A 25,385-nucleotide genomic window follows, 5' to 3' on the forward strand; every position below is an offset into this window, starting at 1 on the left:
CTAATGCTTTGCAGAACATCGTTGCTCAGTAACTAAGAAATTTATTATGACAAAACGAGTAGAAATATAGCACTTGAAACTTTAAGAATGATGCCCTAACTTTAGAACTTGTAGATCAATATTTTTAAAAATGAGATAATTTAAACAAAATATAATGATATAATTTATGCACTTTCCATATATACTTAATGAAAATTCTTATTCCACCTTGTTCTGAAATTTTAAAATAATTTGTTTTCAAATACCTCACTTGAAGGTTTATCTTCTTAAGTAAAACCTTTTACTGAAAAATGGCTTTGTCAAAAAAATATAAAACAGGGGTATCAAACTCGCCATGTCACGTTGTTGTCAAGTGATGTATCACGACTTTCCCCCCCTTCGCTAAACCAGGGGTGGGCATGGCCAGTGGGCCGCGAGTTTGACACCCCTGATATAGAATGTATATCATAATACATTTGCTAATAACATAATTATAGCTTCTGAGAGTTAAATATTATTAAAGAGGACACAATTACTCACGTTTGTGGTTGTGATGGATCATCCCCCAAAGAAACGCTTTCCCCTTGGATTTCGTTGAAGCACTTCTCACAGAAATGATACCTGTCGGCAAGAAGGCCATATTTGGGTGAACTGTTCCGTCCACACAACACAGCCCAAGCCAAGCAACGAAGTCACCAATCACAGCAGGCCAAGGAGGGGGGCGGGAGCAGAGAGCAGGTCATCAACGACGACAGGGACATTCAATGATGAAGATTTATGGGACCCAGAGTTTGATATTGGTTGTTTTGTTTTTTGTTTTTTGTTTTTGTTTTGGGTTGTTTTTTTGCAATCAAAGCCAAGTGCAGACAACGACAAGCATGAAGAAGAAATAAAAATATACATACAAACAAAGAAATGGGGTTTTCAGGACAAAAAACAAAAACACAGAAGCAAGACAGGACAACACAAAGCAGAAAGCCAAGGCAAAGCACAGATTAGCATTAAATCTCTCAAATGGGATTACAAGCAGCAAATTATAGCAAACAAAATGTATTTGGTTAAGTATACCCATGCTCAATTACCAATCAAAATGAAGAAAAAAGAAGAATAAGTGCAACTGCTGCTCTGGCAGCTGCATCAAGTTAGCAACTTTCTTCACATCTAATATGAAAGAGCAGGATAGGCATGAAAATAAACAATCCTGCAAATGCTTAAATGTTTATGGAGCATATACTTAAATATTTGTTTGCAATAACTCTTTATAGGAGTTATTTGAATAATTTTTATCCAATTATTCATGATTTGTTGAAATGTTAGATGCAATAACAAGCAGCTGCATATTGTACATTCTTAGAAGATGGATTTGGATGTCTGGAATAGTTGTTGTATTATGAGGATTCCATCTTCATTTGATTTGGGTTTGAATTACGTTCCAGAGTGTATAGAAACTGCTGTCTCTCTATTGCTTCAGGAAGGGTGCACAAACACAAAGGAAAACCAAAACCAAACAACTACACAAACCCCCCAAAATTATGACAAGATTTTAAAGCAAAACAAAAACAACACTATCAGATCTGTAATTACTAAGGAATGAATCATACAAGTCACTTCCCCCACTGCTTTTTTTCTAGTGTGTAATAAAAGGAAATCATGTACATTGGTAATGCTATATTATCAGTTTGGACATTCAGAAAATGAGGACATGAAGTACCGTTTACTAAAATTTTTTGGCTTTGAACAGCAACTCTTTATTACAAGTAAAGTCTGAATATGGCATGCAGATTAAAAGTTTAAAAATAACTTTTCCTTGAAGTAACAAAACTGACTTACCGTATATACTCGAATATAAGCCGATCCGAGTATAAGCCGAGGTCCCCAATTTTACCCCAAAAAACTGGGGTAAACTGGGGACTCGAGTATAAGCCGAGGGTGGGAAATGAGGCAGCTACCGGTCGGCGAAACCCTCCCTCCCTCGGCCGAGAAGGCTGGCGGCTCCCCCGCCCCGCCCTCTCACTGCACCGGCAGGGCTTCCCCGCGCTAAAGCAAAAGCCCGCCAAGTTCGCGCCGGCCGGTATAATGTGAAAAAAAGGAAAAAAAAAAAAACTCGAGTATAAGCCGTATATACTTGAGTATAAGCCGAGGGGACGTTTTTCAGCACAAAAAACGTGCTGAAAAACTCGGCTTATACTCGAGTATATACGGTATTAACTGAAAGTATATAGCTGCAAAAATACATTAAATATTTTTTATGTTTGAAACAAAAATTCTTCATTTCTCTAAGAAACCCAAAATAGATGACAATCCTTCGGTTTAACAGAAGAGAAAATCTTGATCTCTTGCATTTCAAAAGTCATTAAATCATCGCAACAACAGACATATACACATACACATACCCATTCACACACACATATTACTGAAGGTGCAGCAGTAGAGTATACAACATCTTGTGATTGCTGGAACTCCAAACCAGGTGAACCTTGGACTAATCCAGTTGTAAAGCAACAGTATTTGACATACATTAGTTATGTCTTAATTATCTTAAATTATGAAAACTGAACTGTGATATAATAAGCATCTACTTTCAATTTATTTTTAAACCACAGAGATTCATTTTTGCTGTTGTGAATGTGACAACACTGATTTAAACAGAAAAGCAAAAAAACTGTGAGTAGGTGCACTTTTATTTTCTTACCTGTTTTGATAACTGTAATATGTAGCATCTCGTGGAATTGTGCATAATTGTTTGCCATAACAACATAAAGTTTGTGGTGAAAATTCCAACTGCAAAGAGAGGGGGATAGTTTGCTTAATAACGTGAAATTTATAAGAATATCAAGTACAATTAGTATTGCAGACTGAAATTAAGTGGGAAGACAAAGACCACAACCAGTGGGACAAACACAAAGAGGGGCATTGTTTTGCACCAAACCGCTTCAACCAAATTGCTTTGGAAGATTTTGTGTAATGCTCTCCGTAGGCTCTTAAATCTTCGATGGATATTCATTTCCAGGTAAATCAATTCTCTGGTACAGAATACAATTTAAATTACCTTTAAAATATTCTTTTGTTTACTTATTATGTTACCCAATTTTACTTAAATTTTGTTTTGTGTACCTAGTATATGAACTTGAGTATTGTCCATAACCATATTTAATTACTACTTTACAGTAATTTAATCTTGTGGTTACTGAACAATATTCAAGTTATAATTGTTATTATAAGTTATAAGATAAACATTTTAAAATTCACTTTTTAAAATTGTAGATTAAAAGCTGAAAATAAAAACAAAGTTATAGGGAAGAGACATTTGCAGAATGCAATGACTGGATATTTATATTTACAATCAATATAAGCACAATGCTTAGAACCAGGTATTCAGTTATCTTAATAACTGTTATATTTTCTCACTTATTAGCTTCTTCCTTACCTTTCGTCCACAGCAGTAGCCGAGGCTCTGCATAACTGGATCAATTTCCTGCTCAAAAACCTCTGCCAACTTGGAACAATACTTGTATACTCTAGATGTTTTACGATTGTAAAGCCAGGCATTATTGAACATAAGCCAAATATCATCCACATATTGCCAAGGTTCCTGGTACTGTCCTGTATCAAGCTTTCTCTTGATAGTAGAAAGATCCATGGGGTTCTTTACTATATCAAAGTAATCCTGCCAAGACAAGACACTGATAAATTATGCTTCTGAATCTTCAATCTTCAATCCTAATATTGGATTTCATTTCCCCCTTTAATTTCTCATTTTTTGACAATTCAAAGCACTGTATACCGGGTTGTTGTTGAGGTCCTTTGAGAAGCTACAGCTAATCCAGATCAAGCAGCATAAATAATTACCATAAAGCTCTACATGGCACAGGGCCTGAATATTTGTGAGACTGTCTCTCTCCAATTACAGGTAGTCCTAAACTTACAACAGTTCATTTAGTGACTGTTCAAAGTTACAAGGGCACTGAAAAATGTGACTCACTTAACAACCAGATTATTAAATTACCAACTGCAATGATTCACTTAATAACTATGGTAAGGTTGTAAAATGGGGCAAAACTCGCTTAACAAATGTCTCACTTAACAACAGAAATGTTGGGCTCAATTGTGATCGTAAGTCAAGGACTACCTGTATCTCTGTTCTTTCAACAAGATCAGATTAGTTTGACATGAAGAAGGTTTACTACTCTATAGTGTCACTTTATGGGATCCAGGAGGTATGCCTTCTCTTGGAGCAGCAGCTTCACCTACACCTAAAATCTGGATGCTCCTGACCCTACTAATTTTGAAGGCCCTGAAGACTTGGTTCTTCTTGCTGGCACTGGGCCAGGTTGCTATGTGAACTTGCTTTACTATGAAGTATGTGAATTACTGTCTCTGGTGCTGTGCCTGAGCTTTTAATCATTTTTGTATGTATTTTGACCTTTTTAATCCTTTACTACCTGCCCAATCACTTATCAAGTGGCTATAAATAGAATAAAATAAATATCAATAATTCATTCCTCAGCCAAACAAACCTATCCTCAAACCTCAAGGAATTGCCTGTCTTTCTCAGGAACTACTTAGTTTGTTTCCAACAAAATAATGCAAAGTTCTTATTTCAAATCACCACTTCATTAGCTGAAAAGAAATAATCTTATGCTGTAAGAGACTTCTATAATTTATCCTAAATTATAAACCACACCACCCTATGGAAAACTTCATAGATTACACTTTTATTGCCCAAACTGAACGCTTTGTAATATTAAAATAGAAAAATAGTAAATTACTTATTACCAATTACACCAATCTATCAAAGACAATAAGCATAATCATTAAGATACGTACGTATATACATATGTATAATATCTACATGCACTTGTATGTATTTACATAAATTGTACAGTGTAAAACTGCATCAAGACAGATATAATAAAAGTTTTAAGTTATGATTAGCTGACAGATTGCTCTAAGGAACCTATGTTGCCCAAATTCAAAGAACTTATAGTTGCAATAAAGGCCAAGCTATGTACTACAGAAATGTTGTACTAGTGAGTGACTGATTGATATAGCTGCCCATCTAACACAAATTCCAAGGATTAAAACATTTTTAAAAATCAACAATCTGATCTTAGACAGTTAAGTATAAACAATAACATTGACAACAGCAGAGTACATCTAACCACCTGAACTAATTTCCTGAGAAAACAGCCAGATTTTCATTATCTTGTGAGAGGCTAACTGGATTGGGCTCATCCAAATCTTTGAGGAGGATCCTGTTCCACAGGACAGAAACAACCATTAAGAAGACACAACTCCTGGTTTCAAAAAGATGGCACTGCTTCATAGAAGGGACATGGAGCAACTTTACTAGGTCTGGTAGGGTGAGCAGAAGGAAAAAAGGCAGCCTTGCCATATGCCACAGAGGACTTTGTAGAAGATAACCAGCACCTTGAATTGCACCTAAAGCTTCCTGTGAGTCAGTGCAACTTGTAGAGTGCTGGGTATAGAAGTTAAAAAGAAACAACAAAAACTGCCTGCACTGCTGATTTTGCCCAACATAGTATAATGGCTGGTGGTACCTCTTCACTCCCCTATTTGTGAGGGGAGAAAATCATAATAGCTGATAAATTCCTTTTTGCTACCAACACTGCATATTCTATTTGGGCTCACAATGATATTGTCAATCAGTCATCAAAGTTACAACCAATGTGGTATCCTCATGGTAATGTGTTCAAAATTTGGGCACTTGGCAGCCTACCTACCTTTGCTACCACAGAATGATCTTATGACCATAGGCTGTGCTTCAAGTTCCCCCATCCACCTATCTCAGCTTGCATAATCTGTGCCGTTTTGGCCACTGTCCCTGCCATCCTGCATCTCATCACCCCAGCTGTCTTCTTCCTCTTACTGTTAATAAGGAAGACCCAGCCAGGTCCTTTGCAAGACAGCTGCTGGCCACATGAGGCTTCAGGAAGACTGCATATGACCACCAGCTGAAGGCAGTGGGCAGTGATGGACTGCAAGGTGGACAGAGATCGGTGGTAATAGGTGAGTGGGGGAAGCTGAAGTGGAGGTCAGACTGGCAGGGCAGGAGAAGATGGGGCTTTAAACTGTGACTACTGCCACTGCTAAGCAATATTTTGCCTAATGAATGCATTGCTTAGTGATGGAAATTCAAGTCCCAGTTAGGATTAAGCGAGGACTACTATGTAAGGTTTGGCAACATAATGACATGCTAATACAAAAAGGTTTTTTAAAAAAATGCACTTACAGGAATTCCTAGTAGTTGAGGATCCACAGGCTGCCGGAAAGGAAGGGACTCTGGGTCCTGGCGATACAGCGCCTCCAAAGTTGGCATAAGTGCCTGTCTCAACTCTTCTGGCTTGAAAACTTTGAAAAAAGTTATGGAAGATTGAAGGCGACATACCAACCAGATTATTTACCTATTTTAACATCTAAGCAATGCTTTTAAATGCAGTGTCACTATTCAGTGTCCAATGCTAGACAGAATTTATTGATCTAGACTTTGATATTAGGATTAGGCTTATTGTAATATTCATTTCTGCAATGTATTCTGTTTTTCTAATATTAAACAGCTGTATTTCACAGGTATTTCTTCTAACAGATAAGACATTTCTTGAAAAGTATTTCTGGTACCAAAATGTTAAACATAAATTCAAATCTCAGTTGAAATAAATGACTTTGCCTCCATATGATGATGGCAAACAACAACAACAAACAACCTGACTTACTTTTTCTCTTTGACTGCCCAGAAGCTGGTGAAGACTGGGTACCTGGAGTAGTAGGCCTTTCCTCCTCTTCCTTTACTTCTTGCTTCATTTCTGGTTTCTTTTCCTCCTGTTGCATTGGTTCAGATTTACATTCATCCGCTAAGGGTTCTACTTTAATCTGGAAAACAGTTTGTGAATTTAACATTACATATATTTTCTATCTATAGCACTTTAAGAGATTACTTCTCTCCTGTATAAATATTTTTGTACTGTCAATATTGATATATGTTTCCTCTGAATCTTTAGGAAAGGGCATAGAAAACACATAAACTGCATGTATGGCCATGATACATGCAAAGATCTGGCCACAATCAAATGCAGCCTTTATAATATGTGTAGGCTAGGGGTGTGCAGCATTGTGTCTCCCATGTATTATGGATTACAATACTTTGCCATAGGCTATGGTGACTATGGCTGATGAAACATGAGACCCAAAGTATCTGGGGATATAACCTTTTGCCCTACCCAATATTATAGGTAATTTAAATTTAGTTAGATCACCATTATCTCTTCCTTATTTTTCATTTGTTCTCCTTGCCTAAAGTACTTTTTCCAAGACACTCATATTCTGAATACAGAATTAGGTTATATTAAAAGGAGAAAACCACTTTCCTGCATGATGGCATGTTTTCATTTCAATGTATCTACATAACTACTCATGATCCTGTTGCTGGTACTGGACCTAACATCAGCAAGAGACACAAAGAAAACCTGTAATAAAGAAAACCTGCCCATCGAGTCTTTCAGTTTATGAAGCATTTTAATTTTATTTATTAGCCAACTGGCCAGAATGGTGAATGAGTAAAGCATCCTCTCCCAAACTACTGATTTCCAGATATGCCTAACTTTATCATCCTTTAGTCACCTCTGGTTTCTCATCTATTTGATGATCTGTGTGTTCAGAGTCCTCCTCCTCCATTTTAACCTCCATTTTAATTTCAGGTAAAGTTTGCTGCTGCTGCTGCTGCTGCTCAGAGGCAGCTTGCTGAATGTTTACATCTGCACTGCTGGTGGATGGTGGATTTGATACCTGCCCATCAATATTTGCACCTGGCTGTGAAAGCTAGAAAAAAAACACAATAAAACCAGAATATAAAAAATGAAGCCACATGACTTTACCAAATTTATTTTTTGCTTTCGTGTTTGTAAATTATATTAGCTCTGGCATCGCTTTCTACCTGCACAAAAGAGATGTTGCACAATAAATTTAACATTAGCTTATACTTATCCTCCATAGAAGCATCCCATTTTTTTACAGCTGTTTGTTTCTCCAAACACAGGTCATTAAAATTAAGCTGATGACAATTGTTTTTCATAATATTAAATTCCACTAAAATACCACTGAGGAAAAGAAAGGGCAAGTTTCAAAATTTGCTACAGTTCAAGTTGTATTCCCTCACGACATGTACACTCCAAAAGTTTTTTGTTTGAATTTGCAGTTTTGAAAAATAATATTAGAAGAGTAAAAGTTTTCTTACAGGTGTTGTAGGGTGTTGAGGTTGCAGTGTCGCTGTTGGGGTAGGTACAGATGCAGTTGTGCTCTGTTGTGAAAGAGGTTGCTGTGGCAACTGCTGCTCTGCAGAAGGGGTAACAGAAACTGGAGGTTGCACTTGAGGAGTCAACTGAGCCTGTGGGGGTGTTGGAGTCTGCCTCTGAGAGGGGTGCATAGTTTGCGACTGGGGCCCAGAAGGTGGTATTTGAGAAACAGCAGCAGGGGCAGAGGCAATAGTTGCCTGTTGTGGTGCAGGTGGTTGTTGTTGCTGCTGCTGCTGCTGCTGCTGCTGCTGCTGCTGCTGCTGGGAAACCAATCCTGGGGGCGTATGATGAGGTGTAGGAGTACGACTTGGTACTGGAGAAGGAGAGTTACGATGCAATGCAGACTGTGGAATGGGGGGACAATGAATATGACCCCCTTGAGAGCCAGGAGCCACTGCTGGAGATGTTACAGGACATGAAGAGTTGGTCATTTGTGCCTGCAAATTTTAAAAAACGGTTCTGAATATACTGTATTTGGAAATTTGGGGTCCAAATTCACTCCATAAGGACTAAAAGCTTCCCATCCCTCCTTCAGCTATTATCACAAAAACAAGGCATGCTGAGAAAGCAATAGTAATTGGACGTTCTGGTAAACTCTATGGGAAATGAGCATAACCCTGGCCTATTGCTTCCCACACTCATAGAAAAACAAGCTACGGTCAATTAATTAAGATGAAAAGGAAAAAAGATAGAAAGAATTAAGCAAAGATTAAGTTACAAATAAAAAGAAAACTGACGATGCCACTGACAAGCTTATATGAAGAACCTTGTTTCACTTTTCTACATTTCATTTATCTACATTAGCTATAGACAGGTCTGTAATCAGAGATTAAAATATCTTCACATACTTGAGAAGCTGGAGTCTGATTGGCAGGTTGAGTCATAGGTGTGCTAGCTGGATTCATTCCAGGGGACAATGCAGGAAATTGGTTCTGTGGTACAAATTGACTTTGACCAGAAGACTGACCAACCCCTTGAGGTTGCATACGTGGGGAAAATCCAATCTATAAGAAAACATCAATGAATAGAAATATTGTATAATGCCATTAATTTCCATATTACCTAACAGTCCAATAAAAAGGTGTTTTAAAATATTCCCTTCTAAATTGTAAGAAATATTTATGTGACTATCTTTAGATTTTCCACCAATTGCTCAGTAAATCAACTCTCTGAAGAATGCATAGAACTTGAATCTGTCCATTAAAATATGGACAAAACACCACACTTAGCAGAAGATTTAGCTTTACCAGCTAATTTATTAGAAAGCATAGAAATCACAACTAATAACAGATAGAAGAATCAACCAACCTGATTTATATTCCCAGTCTGGTTTAGCTGTCCCGGGTGTGGAAGGGGAGGGGTTTGCCGGGGTCCAACTGATGGCATTGACATGGTTATTGGGCCAAACTGATTCATTCCTGTGAATGTTCATGATTAAATAAAAATTACAGTGTTCACTAGAACATTGATGTGTTACATTTTTTAAAAAAAGGTACAAAAAAGAAAGCTGTTGGAGCAACTCAATACTAGTGAAAAAATAAGGAAAAAACAATGGATGGATGGATGGATGGATTGATAAATGAATGAATGAATGAATGAATATCAGCAATCAATAAATAATCATTTAGAAAAAGCTTTGACCTGACAACATTTGAAGGAAACAATGGAAAAGCAATGATTTTTAAATTGTTACATGTATAAAGCTTTAAGTTAAACTGAAGCAAAGGCTTTATTGTGTTATTTGAGAAGCCATTTAATATAGGTATTTTGTAACACAGCTAGAGGCTAATATAAAAATACAAAGATAAAAAGAACAAAGCAAGAGTCTATGTGTAATTACTAATGTTGGCCTAGATAAAGCCCTATATTGTTTCCATTAGCAAGACCTGAAAATCCAACTAACAGAAAAAGCTGGGTTAAAAATTAAAAATTTGCAAAAATGTTGACAATTGTTTGATAAAAAGGAAAACGGTGTATGGTATATGCCCCTTTGAGATAAAGGAAACTTCTTTGCCTAGAACAGAAAGCATTCATCTGAAGGACAAGGAAAACTTGCTCTGCTTGGTTACACTGAAAGTGTAATGCCGGTGGATTGTGTCACATAAGAAAAAGCAATAATATGACAGAGATACATAACCTCTATCTATTGAGAAAAAGTATGAAGTGGCAAAACAAGAGGAGATATATTCTAGAACTAAAATACTGAATGTGGAAAGCCAGTCATAGTAGTAAGAAATTGTTAAGGCAGAATGAATACACAACCTAACTACAAAATTTCCTGAATCTAATGATAAATGTCATATGAGAAGTCTTAAAGTCTCACCTGGTGGTGTCTGCATGCGATTTACCATTTGGTTTGGCACATTGGACCGAATCATGTTTGGGTCAGGAAGAGGACCATCTGTAATGTAGATAAAATCCCAAAAATTAAATTAATATTTTTTCACAAATCCTAGGCACTTTATAAGGACTCATTCACATAGCCCTCCAATTATGCTCCTAGGATGCTTGGTAAATGATTTTTTATATATATGTTCTCATGTCTGGGATCCTACTGGGGAGAACATCACTGGAAGCAGCTATTGGATTAATTAGATGACCCCTCCTCCTCCAGCTTCCTGGTACCCCACATATAATTGTATATTGTTTTATTCCTTTGCTATTGTTCTGTTTACATTTTTAAATTTTTATTTCTTTTCATTTTATTGTTGTAAGCCACCCAGAGTAGCCCCATGGCAAGATGGGCAGCAAATAAATCTAACAAATAAATAAATAATGCAGCCTTTGTTTGATCCCCAACCCAAAGCTGGGGATATTGATCTGATCCAACTGTTGTGCTTCATCTTCTATCACAAGCCTTACTATATGTAGTATTTGTGATGGCTTGGTACAACCATGCTAATGGTATAGCAGGAGCTATTGGCTGTTTCTGACTATTGGGCATACCTTTTTCCTTCTGATATTGGTGATTTCAATGTATGGCCATCTTGGCTTAGAAAGGAGAAACCAGGTACCAGTGTGTAATTTTTGCTCAGTGTTTACCAGATGAGAAAAACAAGCAAGACTGAATAAGTAAGAAAGGGCTAGTGTGAGCAATAGAAAGGAAACGACAAGAATGTAAAGCAGAAAAGATGGAAATCTGTCCCACAAATCAAATTCTGATAGATTACTAAACCTAAACATCTTCAAAATCTATTTTTCCCCCCAGTGCTAGTCCATGTTATGGAGAGCAGTTGGTGAATTTTTCCCTACTGGTAGGAAATTGAACAATCATTTTTGCCAACTTGTTCCATATGGAAATTATCAACAAAGCATTACTTGCTCGCCTTGGTAACAAAGCAAATGAAACTGGCTTGATGGGGCAAAATTAATTATGTCAGCATATTTAGTGAATTTTGTAGACTGGAAGAATTTACATTAAACTATCTGTACGTGCTCTGTTTTAAGTGGGACCTTATCTACTGTCAGTTTCCTCCTAATAATATACATGATGGCATGCATAGACTAAAACTGCCAGCCTCAAGCTTATTTTTATTTACAAAAATGCTTTTGGACACTGCAGCATAATACTCGAGCTTGCCCATCTTCTTTAAAAAAGAAAGAAAAGAAAAAAAAGAAAAGCTAGGCTTAAGATGATGGGGAATTTCTTCAGACATTTACCATAAGATATTTTCTTACTTGCCTCTCCGACCATGGCACCACTATATTCATTTTGTTAGAATAACTATGACATTTATAAATTCTAAATAAACTGATGAGTCCATTTCTAAGATATCACAATTGTAATTTTGATTCTTTGCTGGCTAAGGATTAAATTTTTCAAATATTAATTACACAGGTTAATGTAAACACTTACTTGCTGTCATTCCAGGCTGTGGCTGCCCCATGGGTCCTTGACTCATAGGAGCTGGTGGCAAAACTGGGGCATTTGGTATCATATTTTGCCTCTGTAATCTGGTCCTTCTCTTTTCCTCCAATTCCTTCTGGATTTTATAAATTTTTTCCGCTAATAAGTGATAGTACTCTGCCTGTAATGGGAAAGATGTATATTAAATAAAGATTAATGATACTTATTTGCTAATTTTAAACTTCAAGGTATATAATATGGATTTTACGCCTTAGAATTTGATGTTTATTCAACACTAGTAAAAGAGCTATCACTGTAATACATGTTTTGCATATAGAAAGCTAAACAATGTAGTGATGTGGCTTGGTTGGATAGGTAGGTGGGAGCTAAGAATACCTAGAAGTTAGACTATAGTAAGTGCCAAGATAATCAGGTTTCTCTCTACTGCCATCAGAAATCTGCATTACAAACTGGGGCACTAGACTGCAGTACCATCAGGAGTGTAATATGAGGTTTGATATTACATGTAACCTCAAGGCCATATAAAACATATACACAAAATTCGTTTGATTTTAATCTTCATTCTAAGGCAAATCTGCAACACTGCATCTAATGCAATATCTTACCACAAGAATGAGTAGAAGACTACTCCTTACTGTTAGGATCTATCCAGTTATGCTAGAGCACCATGAAAATTACATTTACCTACATTGGTTTGGTTTGAATTTTGTTCATTGAACACGACAAATGAGTTTAAATGACTGTAATTGACTTTGAAATCCAACTATATACACATAATGATTCACTGACATCACTGAAGTAGCCTATATTCTTTGTTCTAGACAGATCTCACAACGGTAGAGAAGAATACACATTTAGCAGTATGTACATAGAAAAATATAAGGATCAGCTGTTTAGAAATGTGTGAGAGAAATAGGACTCCAGAAAACAGCATACCCTGCTATTTGCAGATTCATACATGTCCCCTTCAACTTTCCGAGCATAGGAGACAAGATTTGCCATACGCCTATCTTTCAATGCTGCAGGGTCAGGAGTTGGAAATATGGCTTGTACTCTAGAAGAATATAAGGAAAAAAATATTAAATCTGGACCCTCAAATCAAATAATTACCTACTGTTTTATAAGCAACCAAATCAAAAATTTTGAAACTTTGTATTACATAGTACCACCATGCTCCACTTCAATATGGCATTCATATTTCCTTTAGGAATAAAAAGTAGTTGGTTGGCTGATAAATCAAAACAATCCTCAATATTTCCCAATATGAAGGCAAATATACATGTCCCAGGATAATGATGCAAGGTCAAATTTGTAGTCATCAGGACCAGAGATTTACTCTTCTGAGCTCTTGGACTCATGCTGGAGCCCATATTCAGGGAGCTTCTCTCTATTGGCTTAGCAACTGAGGGCTTGGCAGCATAAAGAAACAACAGCCACCAATAGGAAGGCACCACATAAACACAACTCACAGAACAGCCCAAAGCACATATTCTAGTAGAGAGAAGTTCTCTGAAGATGGGTTCCAGCATGAGTCAAAAAGTTGGGAAGAGTAAATCTCTGGTCTAGGTGACTGACCCAAATTTGATCTCACACTGCCCAGTATGTTTAGAAATCCAGAAAATGTTACCATTATGAACTAAAATATCAGCGCCAAGAAGGGAGAGAAGCAATTCAAGTAATTTTAATTTATCCACATCAAAATAAGAGCGAGTAGGGATTTATTTAGCCCACGCATATTTTATCTTTCTGCTATAGGTGAGAAGCATATAGAAACTCTGTAGTTATGTTGGCACCCAAACAATAAAAAAAAAAACTTACTGAAAGCTTGTACACCCAGCCTTATTTAAGTTTAATACAAAACAGTCTTGCCAAATCACAGCAGCACAACTTCTTGTAATATGGAAATAAAGGATATCTAACTGAACAGCCTTCCTTGACTCAGGACCCCTCCAAAATGTGCCAGACCAAAGCTTTCATTGCCCATGCTACCTGGAAGTAACAGGAATTGTAATTCAATACAACACAGAATACAGCCAGGCACAAAAGATCGTGTTGACTGCTACACAGTCAATGCAACCTTTTTCAGCCCTATCAGATCAACAGAAAACACTGGATTACTTGGGTTTCTGGAATTACTTTGTAGCTTTCATACTGTAGCTATGATAGAAAATTATAGCTGACTCTTTCAGTGGTTTACCACAAGAGCCAGTAGATCATAGCTGCTGAAGTCTAGGCCCAAAGGATTTTTAGCAATTAGAGGTATGGAAACTGTTTGAAAAAGATGACTGACAATGTGCAGAGTATGGACAAAGTACCTTTCTTTTCATCATTACAACAACCATGTCTTTAACTAGCTTGCTTTGTTACTTTGTAAACTGTTCCTATATCTCTGTGCATGCTTTTTTTTTTTTGCTTGATAATTTTCCACCATCAAGTCTATAACCGTGGGTAATGCCAAATTAAAGAACTTTCAACAAGGGAGTTCCAGCCTCTACTCACAAACATACAGTGAAAGTAAACTCTCTACTTCCCTTAACTGTTTTGAATGTCCTAACACTAAAGTGAAATCTGTATTCCTGTAACTTAAAATCATTATTTGATTTTCAAATTTAGGCATAAAACAAGCTACTTTGTTTCCCAACTAATATAGAAAGGAAGAATCAAGTTCTTCTTGGTTTAACTCCAATCCAATGGAACCATACTAAACTTTTTTTCTTGCTAGTTTCTCTACTGATGAGGCACTTTTTTCTTGCCACTGATATACATATGCCTTGTAAGTAGCTGCTATTTGACACAACATCCATCTAGATCAAATAGGCCCTACAGAATCCTAAATCCTGGGGACCAATGGGTGTCCCATTAAAAAAATCTATTTGGTTTATTTTTAGCTCCCTTATAAAAAGGAGAAACTGTTCCTCTGCAAAGGAAAATTAAGATAACTTTCTACAGGCAGAATAATATATTGCAAATATTGCAATATATTGTTAACTATTTATAGACATTCTGAATAATAAATAAAATAATAAAAACATTGCTAATTATTACTGAAGTTATAATAGCTTTTTATCAATGTATTTTATTTTAGTCAACAGAAACTTAAAACCCAATATCTGGGCCATGTATCCATAACCCCAAAAGTTGACAACCATGGTATATGATAGACTAGGAGAAAAGGAAAGGATATATTATATTAAAATTAAAATTGTCTGATTATAAGGAATAGAGGGAATTTTATAATTATATTTATAAGGCCATTCAATTCTACAGCCATTGTGGGCCACATACAATATTAAAATAATTTAGAAATACAAACTGAAGATCGGACATCCATAAAACAAATGACACCCACCCCAAGCTTTAAAAAAGAGCCATATAACACTACAATACTATAGCTATAGCCTGAAGGCTGGAGGGGAGTGTCAGGTTTTAAGAGTGCCTCTGAATAATCGCTAAGGGGCTGTTCCAGATGGCAGGCTTAGGCTATAGAAAGGCATGCTTCCTAGGTCCCATCAGATAACACTGTTCAATGGATGGCACTTGAAGTGTGCTGACTCTGCCTGATCATAAAGAATAGCAGAAATTATGAAGGATAGATGGCCCTTCAGATAACCAGACCCTATACCATAAATGGCTTTAGAGGTAATAACAGGTGCCTTGAATTGCATCCAGACTCCTGCTGTTAATCAATGCAGCTCATAAAACATGGTTGGGGGATACCATGGAACCTGGACAAAAACTGTCCAGAATCAGTAACTCCAATGATGGCCGAAACTATCCACTCCTTCAACAAAACAAATACTGCTATATGGGTCCAATTTTATATCTTCTCCAAGCAGTCTTCATGAGCCACAAGGTGTAACGATCAAATAGACAGGTAACCAAGTTAGCAAATCTGAGGATCCTGTCCACTTTTTCCAGGGTTACAACTCCAAACTTGGCATGTTAATTATCTAAGACCTTGAATACATAAAATTATGAATGGAAAAGTTAAAATATATGACGTAAAGAGGGTAGAAATTGGTTTAATTTAAACTGATTGATCAGGTGCCATCTAGTTCATGTCAGCTCTCAACTACTAGATACTGTATATTTTCTTTTTATGATGATCTGCTTCTACTGTTGGTATATATGAAAGTAGGAATTTATAGGATTGTGACAGGTTGGCTATGTAACCTTTTTAGTATGTGTGCAAAGACTATATCTATCTATGGCAATTGGAATAATGACATTATAGTTCCTTTATACAAAGGGAAGATACAACAATGAATGCAAAATCTACAGAGAGATTTATTATAAAGTGTGGGATTGTGTTGGGTAAAATTATGATTGAGAGGGAAGTGAAAATGAGCAAAATTTGGGAAGTGTGACATGGATTAATGCCAAGTAAGACTGTATACAGTCCAAATGTAGAAATCTGAGAGAAAAAAACACTATACATTTGAAAATAAAATGGACTGAATATAAAAGTTATACAAAAACAATACCATGTTTCCCCGAAAATAAGACCCTGTCTTATATTTTTTGAACCCTGAAATAAGCGCTTGGCCTTATTGCCATGCACTCAAAAGCCCAATTGGGCTTATTATCAGGAGATGTCTTATTTTGGGGGAAACAGGGTATACTGAAATGGATTGGTCACACAGGAAGACAAAATTAGTTAAGAGGAGAGGGAAAATCAAGAAAATTGAAGTTAGTTGAAGTTGATAAGGTTTCAAAAAGAGACAGGTGAAAACTTTAAAGAACAAAAGACAATGCATAGTGTATTGCTATGGTGGAAGCATGGCCAGCATGAAAGGAAAGAAAATCCTGGGGAGATATAGTGAATGGTTTTATTTAAAAAATGGTACACTCGATTTGATTTTTGTCTCTGGTCAGTGGTCGAGAGATCTGGACTTAAAGGAAATAGTCACCGAACCTTTGTCATGGTCAGATCACTCTCTCCTTCGCCTAGACTTTCTGACCGCCACCCAACACCGCAGGGAGACGGAGCCGATGCGTTGGTTCCGTCCCAGGCGCCTGATGGACCCGGAGAGGTTCCGGACGGAGCTTGGGCCATTCCCTGAGGGTCTGGCTCACGGCACGTCTGAGGAACTTGTTGCGGCCTGGGAACGGGCCGCGGCGGGGGCCTTAGATCGTGTCGTGCCTTTGTGGCCTCTGACCCGGCGCAGGTCCCAACCGGCTCCCTGGTTCTCCGAGGAGCTGAGGGGGATGAAGCGCCGGAGAAGACGCCTAGAGAGTTCCTGGAGGTCTAGCCGTTCAGAGGCTGATCGGACACTAGTGAAGTCCTATACAAGGACTTACCTAGTGGCATTGAGGAAGCGGCGTTGCTCGCCTCCTCCCTCATTGCGTCGGCAGATAACCGCCCAGCCGCCCTGTTCCGGGTGACTCGTTCCCTTCTTCACCAGGGGGAACGGGATGACCCGCTGCAGGGGCGTGCTGAGGAGTTTAACGGTTATCTATACGGTAAAATCGTTCAGCTCCGGGACGGGTTGGACCAAGATTGCAGTGACTCAGGTGAGGCGTCCGAGGTGGTCTTGGTGACATTGTCTGGGATGAGTTTGACCCTGTGGCTCCCGAGGACATGGACAGGTTGTTGAGTAGACTGAATGCCACCACGTGTTTACTGGACCCGTGCCCCTCCTGGCTGGTGCTGGCCACTCAGGAGGTGACACGAGGCTGGCTCCAGGCGATTACGATCGCTTCTTTGGTGGAGGTGTCTTTCCGGCCGCCTTGAAAGAGGCGGTGGTGAGACCCTCCTTAAGAAGCCTTCCTGGACCCGGCTGTTTTAGGTAATTATCGTCCAGTCTCAACCCGCCGCGGCGAAGGTTGTAGAAATATGGTGGCATATCAGTTTCCCTGCACCTGGATGAAACCGTCTATCTAGACCCGTTCAGTCCGGTTTCCGGCCCGGTTACAGCACAGAGGCGGCTTTGGTCGCGTTGGTGGATGACCTCTGGAGGGCCAGGGATAGGGGTTGTTCCTCTGCCCTGGTCCTATTAGACCTCTCAGCGGCTTTCGATACCATCGACCATGGTATCCTGCTGCGCCGGCTGGAGGGATTGGGAGTGGGAGGCACCGTTTATCGGTGGTTCTCCTCCTATCTCTCCGACCGGTCGCAGTCGGTGTTGGCAGGGGGGCAGAGGTGGGCCGAGGCGCCTCACTTGTGGGGTGCCGCGGGGTCGATCCTCTCGCCTTCTGTTTAACATCTACATGAAGCCGCTGGGTGAGATCATCAGTGGTTTCGCGTGAGGTATCAGCTGTATGCGGATGACACCCAGCTGTACCTTTCACGCGGACCCCCCCAACGAAGCTATCGAAGTGCTGTCCCGGTGTCTGGAGGCTGTACGGGTCTGGATGGGGAGAAACAGGCTCAAGCTCAATCCCTCCAAGACAGAGTGGCTGTGGATGCCGGCATCCCGGTACAGTCAGCTAAATCCGCGGCTGACCATCGGTGGCGAGTCATTGGCCCCGATGGAGGGTGCGCAACAGCGTCCTCCTGGATGAGCGGCTGTCTTTGGAAGATCATTTGACGGCCGTCTCCAGGAGAGCGTTTTACCAGGTTCGCCTGGTGCGCCAGTTGCGCCTTTCTGGACCGGGATGCCCTGTGCACAGTCACCCACGCACTCGTGACGTCTCGCCTGGATTACTGCAATGCTCTCTACATGGGGCTCCCTTGAAGGGCATCCGGAGGCTGCAGTTAGTCCAGAATGCGGCTGCGGGTGATAGAGGAGCCCTCGTGGCTCCCGTATAACACCTATCCTGCGCAGACTGCACTGGCTGCCTGTGGCCTTCCGGTGCGCTTCAAGGTTTTGGTGACCACCTTTAAAGCGCTCCATGGCATAGGGCCGGGTTATCACGGGACCGCCTGCTGCTACCGAATACCTCTCACCGACCCGTGCGCTCTCACAGAGGGACTCCTCAGGGTGCCGTCAGCGAGGCAATGTCGTCTGGCGGCGCCCAGGAAGGGCCTTCTCTGTGGGGCTCCCACCCTCTGGAATGAACTGCCCCAGGACTTCGTCAGCTTCCGGACCTTGGACCTTCCGCCATGAGCTTAAAACATATCTATTTAATTGCGCAGGACTGAGTTAGATTTTAGTTTATGGGTTTTATCTTGGGTTTTAATTTTTATATTTTTAATTAAGGCTTTTGAATAAGTTTTTTAATTGTTTTTAGAATTGTATTTATTGTATTTCTTGCTTTTAAATGCCTGTAAACCGCCCTGAGTCCTTTGGGAGATAGGGCGGTATATAAATATAAACAATAAAAATAAATTTATTTCACTTTTTTTCTTTGCTTTCATAATACTGCTTATGTATTAAGCATAATACATATGGGTGTGCATGCATATAAAATGATACAATTTTTCAACTATACTATGTTGCTGCTATGCACCAATGTTTTAGTCCTGGAAATAATGTAATGCAGCAAATTATGAGTATTTCTTACAGTATTTGGGCATATGATCAATTTCTCTTTTCATTAGAAACGTATGGCCTTAACTTTAGATTCTTGCCCTCTATCTAGTTCCACATGCTATAAAGACAGTTTCAACAGTTACCCAAGTAAAAAAGAAATCAATAACTGCTATCACACATTGTGAAAAAACATTACAGATTTATACTTTGTTACCATTCTATAGTAACAAAGAATGGTACTATGTTTACAATTCTCATTATATTAATTGTTTTATTTATAAGAATTGTTTAGAAGTCTGAATATTTTATCAGTACATACAGTTTATGAACAAGGTGGTTTCTGAGATCCTGAGTAATATCTTCATGCCATGGTTTTCGAATTCCAATACCAGAAGGATGTGTTGCAGTTGGCATAGTCCCCAGACCAGCAACATTTGCATTTTCATTCAACATAGGACTGAAAACAAAGTGGAAACTTATGAGGCACCATAAAACAAAGGTTAGTAATACCTTATATAGAAGACAAGATAGTTTATTTTATTGGTGTAGCCCTCTTATATTTATAAGAAGTTTCCTGTTCTGCATGATCAGGTGTGTTGTATGTTATCTTAGGCAGATAAATCTTTGTGTTTTCCCCAAAATGATTTTTATTTCCTAAATGTGAACTTCAATATCTCTTGTCAAAATTATCAAGATTAAAATCAAACAAAAATTAGAAAAAGAACTAATAATATTCTTATATACCTCTGAAAGTTTTATTTGGGGAAATAAAGAAGCATTTAAGAATTACGTTATGTGTTTAATATTGGGAATAAAAATCCAGCAAGTCATCATAGTTACTAAGTCTTCTGTTATCAATGCTGTACTTCTGAATATGTGTTTCTTCAGAAAACGTATGCATTTCCAACTACAATACTTGATCAATTATTTTTTAAATGGTTTTTATTAGTAATTTATATTCTCTTACTTTAAATCAATTATAAAGAAATATAAACTCATGTTCAATTATCTCAATATACAGGTAGTCCTCAACTTATAACCTTTCATTTAGTAATTGTTTGACGTTATAATGGCACTGAAAAAATGACATTTTCCACACTGATGACTGTTGTAGCATCCCCATGGTCATGTGATCAAAATTTGGCCTCTGGGCAACCGACTCATATTTATGATGGTTGCAGTATCTTGGGATCATGTGATCATCTTTTGTGACCTTCTGACAATAAAATCAATAAGAAAGCCAGATTCATTTTACAATTGTGTCACTGACTTAACAACTGCAGTATTTACTTAACGGTGGCAAGTTAAGTGTAAAATGGAGGAAAACAATTGTGTTGCTTAGCAATGGAAATTTTGAGCTCAATTGTGGCTTTATATCGAGGACTGCCTGATAAAATGAAATACATTTGATTTCCACCTGTCTTAAAATGCAATGAATTAAGAAAAAATGCAGAAAAACAAGTGTAAGTATTTATTCATACTTTATATTAACTTCTAATGGAGATATCTACTTCATTCAACTCAATCATATCTACTTTTACATCCAATACTCTGATCTTTTTAGTGACTATGGTCAAACTTTTTTCAATACCCCAATACAATTATTTTTTTACTGAGAAAGGAAACATGGAATCCTGCTGCTCTTTTTAAAAATGAAATTTTCTGGCACACAAAAGCCACAGAAAACTAACTCAAGTCTCATTAATAAGACTTGAGTGAAAAGACAGGAAATCAAGGGCAGGAGGTGTGGTCAAGGGAATAAGAAAAAAAAGTTTACACTCAGTCTCAACCAATAAGAACAAAGTGAATACCCATCTATGAACTGTCTGAGCAGTGCACTGGAAAACATGGAATCCTGCTGTTCTTTTTAAACATGAAATTTTCTAGAATTTCTAGATGTTATGATAACCTTCACATGAGAACATTCAAAATCAAATAAATTTCAATACTTTTGTGTTTACAATATTTTATTCCTGCCCCTTCTTTCCTTGAGAAGATCTAATGCAGATCTAATCTATGGAGCTATTGTAAAAAAACTAAGGAACTGCCTCGAATGAGGATTATAACTGGTTTTATATAGGACTGCATTTCAAATGCACTACTTGGATGTTTTCCTTTACTTGGCATCATCCAAGACAGATCATGCTATATTTAGGAATTAACTAATTTAGAATGTATACCAGCTGTAGCTTTACCAGAAAAAGAACAAAAAAAGCCTCCAATCTCAGTAATAGTAATATCCAGTCTGAATTACTACTGCATAGGGTAATGTAGTGTAATGTAGTAATGAAAATTCAGCTGGTACAAAATGCTGTTCCCAGTCTTAGTGATTTTTAAATGGTATGGATAATTTAACAAGTAGTGGATGGGCAGCATTAATCAATGCATTTCCAGGCCCAGGTTAGGATGTTGGAATCAATCTGTAGGTTTTTTATTGGTGCTAAGTTACCTGAAATCTTTCAACTACAGCAACCACCCATCTTTGCTAATTTTATACGTTATGAGTTAAATGAAAGTAATCTTACTTTTGAGAATTTACAGCTGAATGCAACATTGCATCTGGTAGCAGATTCTGGGCTTGAACTCCAACTCCTCCATTCACTCCCATAGGATTAGCACCTATATAGGAAAAACAAAACAAAACCCAAACATCTTAATTAAATCTTTACTATGTTGTTTTACAAAAAGCACGGCCTTAATGTGTGTTAGTTTGTATTATACCTGTACAATGTAAGATTCCACTCCATTCCTGATTTTATAACTTAAACATATTCAAAGTTTGTCACATTTGCATCAAATAATTTATATTACTAGAGAAATCTCCTTCATGAGAAAATACAGTAGGATTTTTAAGGGAGACCTACTAAATTGCTGAGACCACAGGCACATCAAACAAAAATTACAGCCACACTTCCAAGATGCTCCCCACCCCCATAGGAATAAGTACCAATAATTAAGTTTTAAAATATATATATATCAATTTTTTAATCAAAAATTTCAATTTTTTTGTAATAATTTAAATTTCTTTTGGCACTTCAGAGAGAAATGCTCATTAATAAGATAAAGACAATGTTATATATAAATGGCAAACTATATATTGGATAGGAGACATATTTTGTCTTCTGTGAACTTACCTGAGGGATTCATGGGGCGAAGTCCCTGTGGTGACTGTCCTTGCTGCTGACTTTTCACTTGAGCCTGTGTCTGCGTTGGCATCTGATTCCCTTGATATGTCAGCCCCAGAGCTGCATAAGCCCTTTCAATAGAGCTGGGGTCAATCTGGTTAGTAGCATTTATGTTGGGTGTTGTCTGCTGCCCAACTCCGACAGAACCAGAATTTCCAATTCCTACTGCAGCACCACCTAATAATGCTAGAAGCAATGAAAACACAAAGATGGAGAAGTGATTTAAAAAACCTAGCTGGATTGACAGTAATCCATATTTTTAAATAAACATCAAAAACCATATAGCATATTACATCAAAATCAAATATGCCACATTATACAGGTAGTCAACCTATGACCACAATTGAGCCCAAAAGTTATGTTGTTAAGTGAGAAAATTAAATGAGTTTGCTCCATTTTATGACTTTTCTCACCACATTTGTTAAGTGAATCACTGCAGTTCTTAAATTAGTAACATGGTTGTTAAGTGAATCTGGTTTCCCCACTGACTTTGCTTGTCAGAAGGTTGCAAAAGGGGTTCAAACGACTCCAGGACACTGCAACTGTCATAAATGTGAGTCAGTTGTCAAGAATCTGAATGTAAATCATGTGACCACAGGGATGCTACAACGGTTGTAAGTGTGAAAAATGGTCACAAGTCACTTTTTTCAGTGATGTTGTAACTTTGAACGGTCACTAAATGAACTGTTGTAAGTCAAGGGCTACCTGTATTTTGGGCAGAATCAGGACATCAAAAAATAGTTGAGATAAATACTCTATTTAAAGTTCTTGATGAGAAACATAAATTTTTTGGATTTTTTTTTTTTTTGTCATTAATCAGGATTTCAGACTCAAGTGAGAATTTTTTCCCTGATTTTATTACATTGATCAAATTACAGAATTAGCCTAGTCAAAAGAGCTCTCTAAAAAGCCCATTCATATGACAGAAATTTTGGTCTCTGTAATAGGATTCATTAGACCTGCTGACATGGCAAGTGAAAAAGATGGAACACCTGTGCCCCCCAAAATAACCATGAAATCAGGAAATGCTAATCATTGTAGCTGTTAAAGGCTCCCCCCCCCTCAATGAATGCAACAACATTAATGTCTAAGTGTTAAACTCATTATAATTAAGTTTTCATAAAGTAATTTTGTGCTCATTTTATAATCATTTTATAAACAAAAATTATTACATACACAATATGTCTTGGTCATTTTTGCCAATTATTCAGCTTGTCAAGAGTTATGTAGAGGAGAGGCAAGGAAAAATATAAAAATAAAGGCACAACTATGGGGAAAGCATGGTATGTAGCTTTCATCAATGAAGAAATATTGATTTACTAAAATGTCACTCCTGCAGGCACTGAAAAAGTTAAATGTGTTACTTTCTTAACCTGACCTAACATAACCTAGCATACTGACTGTTCTCATCCAAGTAAAGTTTTATTAATTAAACTACTGCAATTGTAATTGAGGAACTCATTTTAGGGATTTTTGTTCTGAAAGCTTTTGAGGACTTTTCTATGTGTTATAACTTCTGTAAAGACAGGATAGCAAAGGCTGCAATACATGGATGAAAGTACACTAAAGATGAGCAGAAGAAAACTAAAAATGAGCAGGCATCTTTATTACATTCTAAGTGCTTAATGTCCCAGGAGGCAGCACATAAATTAATGCAATAAACAGAAATACATCTTTTGATACACTGTTTGTCCTATAAAGCAGGGGTGTCAAACTGGATTTCTTCAAGGGCCGAATCAGCATTGTAGTTCTCCTCCATGGGCCATTGGGGGGTGGGGTGGGGGAGACGGGATGTCACCTCCTGCAGCACCCTGCCAGCCAAACAGTGTCCTTTTTTGGCTGCCAGAGGCACTGCACTGCAGGCCGGTCCTTTGCTATTTCCAGGCCAGGCGGCCCACAAGCCTTGAGTTTGACACCCCTGCTATAAAGGATTGTCAGTCTCACCCTTGCATAACATTGTAAAAAAAAACCTATGAAATTACAGTTTACATAAGTATAAGATTCTGATTTTGTTAATAACCTAACAATGATATTATAACAATAAATATAAAGGATGGAAAGAACTTCTTACATTGTTGATTTCTTTTATCCCCAGCATTTTTAAGAGGAAGACACACAGGACAATCATGCCGGGTACAATTCTTCCAGTGAGATATGATTTGTCGTGAAGATGCACAATGAGCCACTAACAAAGTAAAAAAACATTTTATGAACTATTTATACAAATTTAAATCTGCTGTTTATTCCTAGAAATAAAACAGTTGGTACAATATAATTTCAACTTTTAAAACATGTAGGTTCCTAGAATTAGAAAGCCTATCCCTGTTGTGACCATTAAAATACTTGTGGATTCACTCCAGCCAAGCACAGGTTATAGTTTCTGGACATATTGTAATAAATCGTTTAGATCATTCTTTTTTTTTTTTTTGCATAGTAGAAATCAAGATGCTTACTAAACTTTCAGTGCATTTATAACTCTGATCTCAAGAGGCACTGTGGCCTCTTAAAGATGCTGGATTTGCCAGGTGGAAAAGGTCATCTCTCTTTGTACTCCAGCAGTTTGAGCCCTAGCACTGTGTGATGGAGTGAGGTCTTGTCATTTGCCTCAGCTTCTATCAACATAGCAGTT

General features: G+C 37.9%; 1 protein-coding gene across 1 annotated transcript in view; it reads right to left on the minus strand.

Annotated features, from left to right (window-relative positions):
• The window catches only part of EP300 (E1A binding protein p300), an 85,305-nt gene that overhangs the window by 19,382 nt on the left and 40,538 nt on the right, over nucleotides 1-25,385 (minus strand). The window contains exons 5-20 of the mRNA XM_058190067.1: nucleotides 24,828-24,941; nucleotides 22,706-22,942; nucleotides 22,097-22,190; nucleotides 19,891-20,028; nucleotides 13,093-13,210; nucleotides 12,145-12,316; nucleotides 10,612-10,689; nucleotides 9,597-9,706; nucleotides 9,137-9,292; nucleotides 8,231-8,725; nucleotides 7,618-7,815; nucleotides 6,714-6,870; nucleotides 6,233-6,351; nucleotides 3,407-3,646; nucleotides 2,672-2,760; nucleotides 520-600 (exon numbers count right to left, since the gene is read on the minus strand). Of these exons, the coding sequence (XP_058046050.1) occupies nucleotides 520-600; nucleotides 2,672-2,760; nucleotides 3,407-3,646; nucleotides 6,233-6,351; nucleotides 6,714-6,870; nucleotides 7,618-7,815; nucleotides 8,231-8,725; nucleotides 9,137-9,292; nucleotides 9,597-9,706; nucleotides 10,612-10,689; nucleotides 12,145-12,316; nucleotides 13,093-13,210; nucleotides 19,891-20,028; nucleotides 22,097-22,190; nucleotides 22,706-22,942; nucleotides 24,828-24,941 (2,596 nt within the window). The remainder of the gene's footprint in view (nucleotides 1-519; nucleotides 601-2,671; nucleotides 2,761-3,406; nucleotides 3,647-6,232; nucleotides 6,352-6,713; nucleotides 6,871-7,617; nucleotides 7,816-8,230; nucleotides 8,726-9,136; nucleotides 9,293-9,596; nucleotides 9,707-10,611; nucleotides 10,690-12,144; nucleotides 12,317-13,092; nucleotides 13,211-19,890; nucleotides 20,029-22,096; nucleotides 22,191-22,705; nucleotides 22,943-24,827; nucleotides 24,942-25,385) is intronic.

Source organism: Ahaetulla prasina, chromosome 7 (assembly GCF_028640845.1).
Source record: "Ahaetulla prasina isolate Xishuangbanna chromosome 7, ASM2864084v1, whole genome shotgun sequence".
Lineage (NCBI taxonomy): Eukaryota > Metazoa > Chordata > Lepidosauria > Squamata > Colubridae > Ahaetulla > Ahaetulla prasina.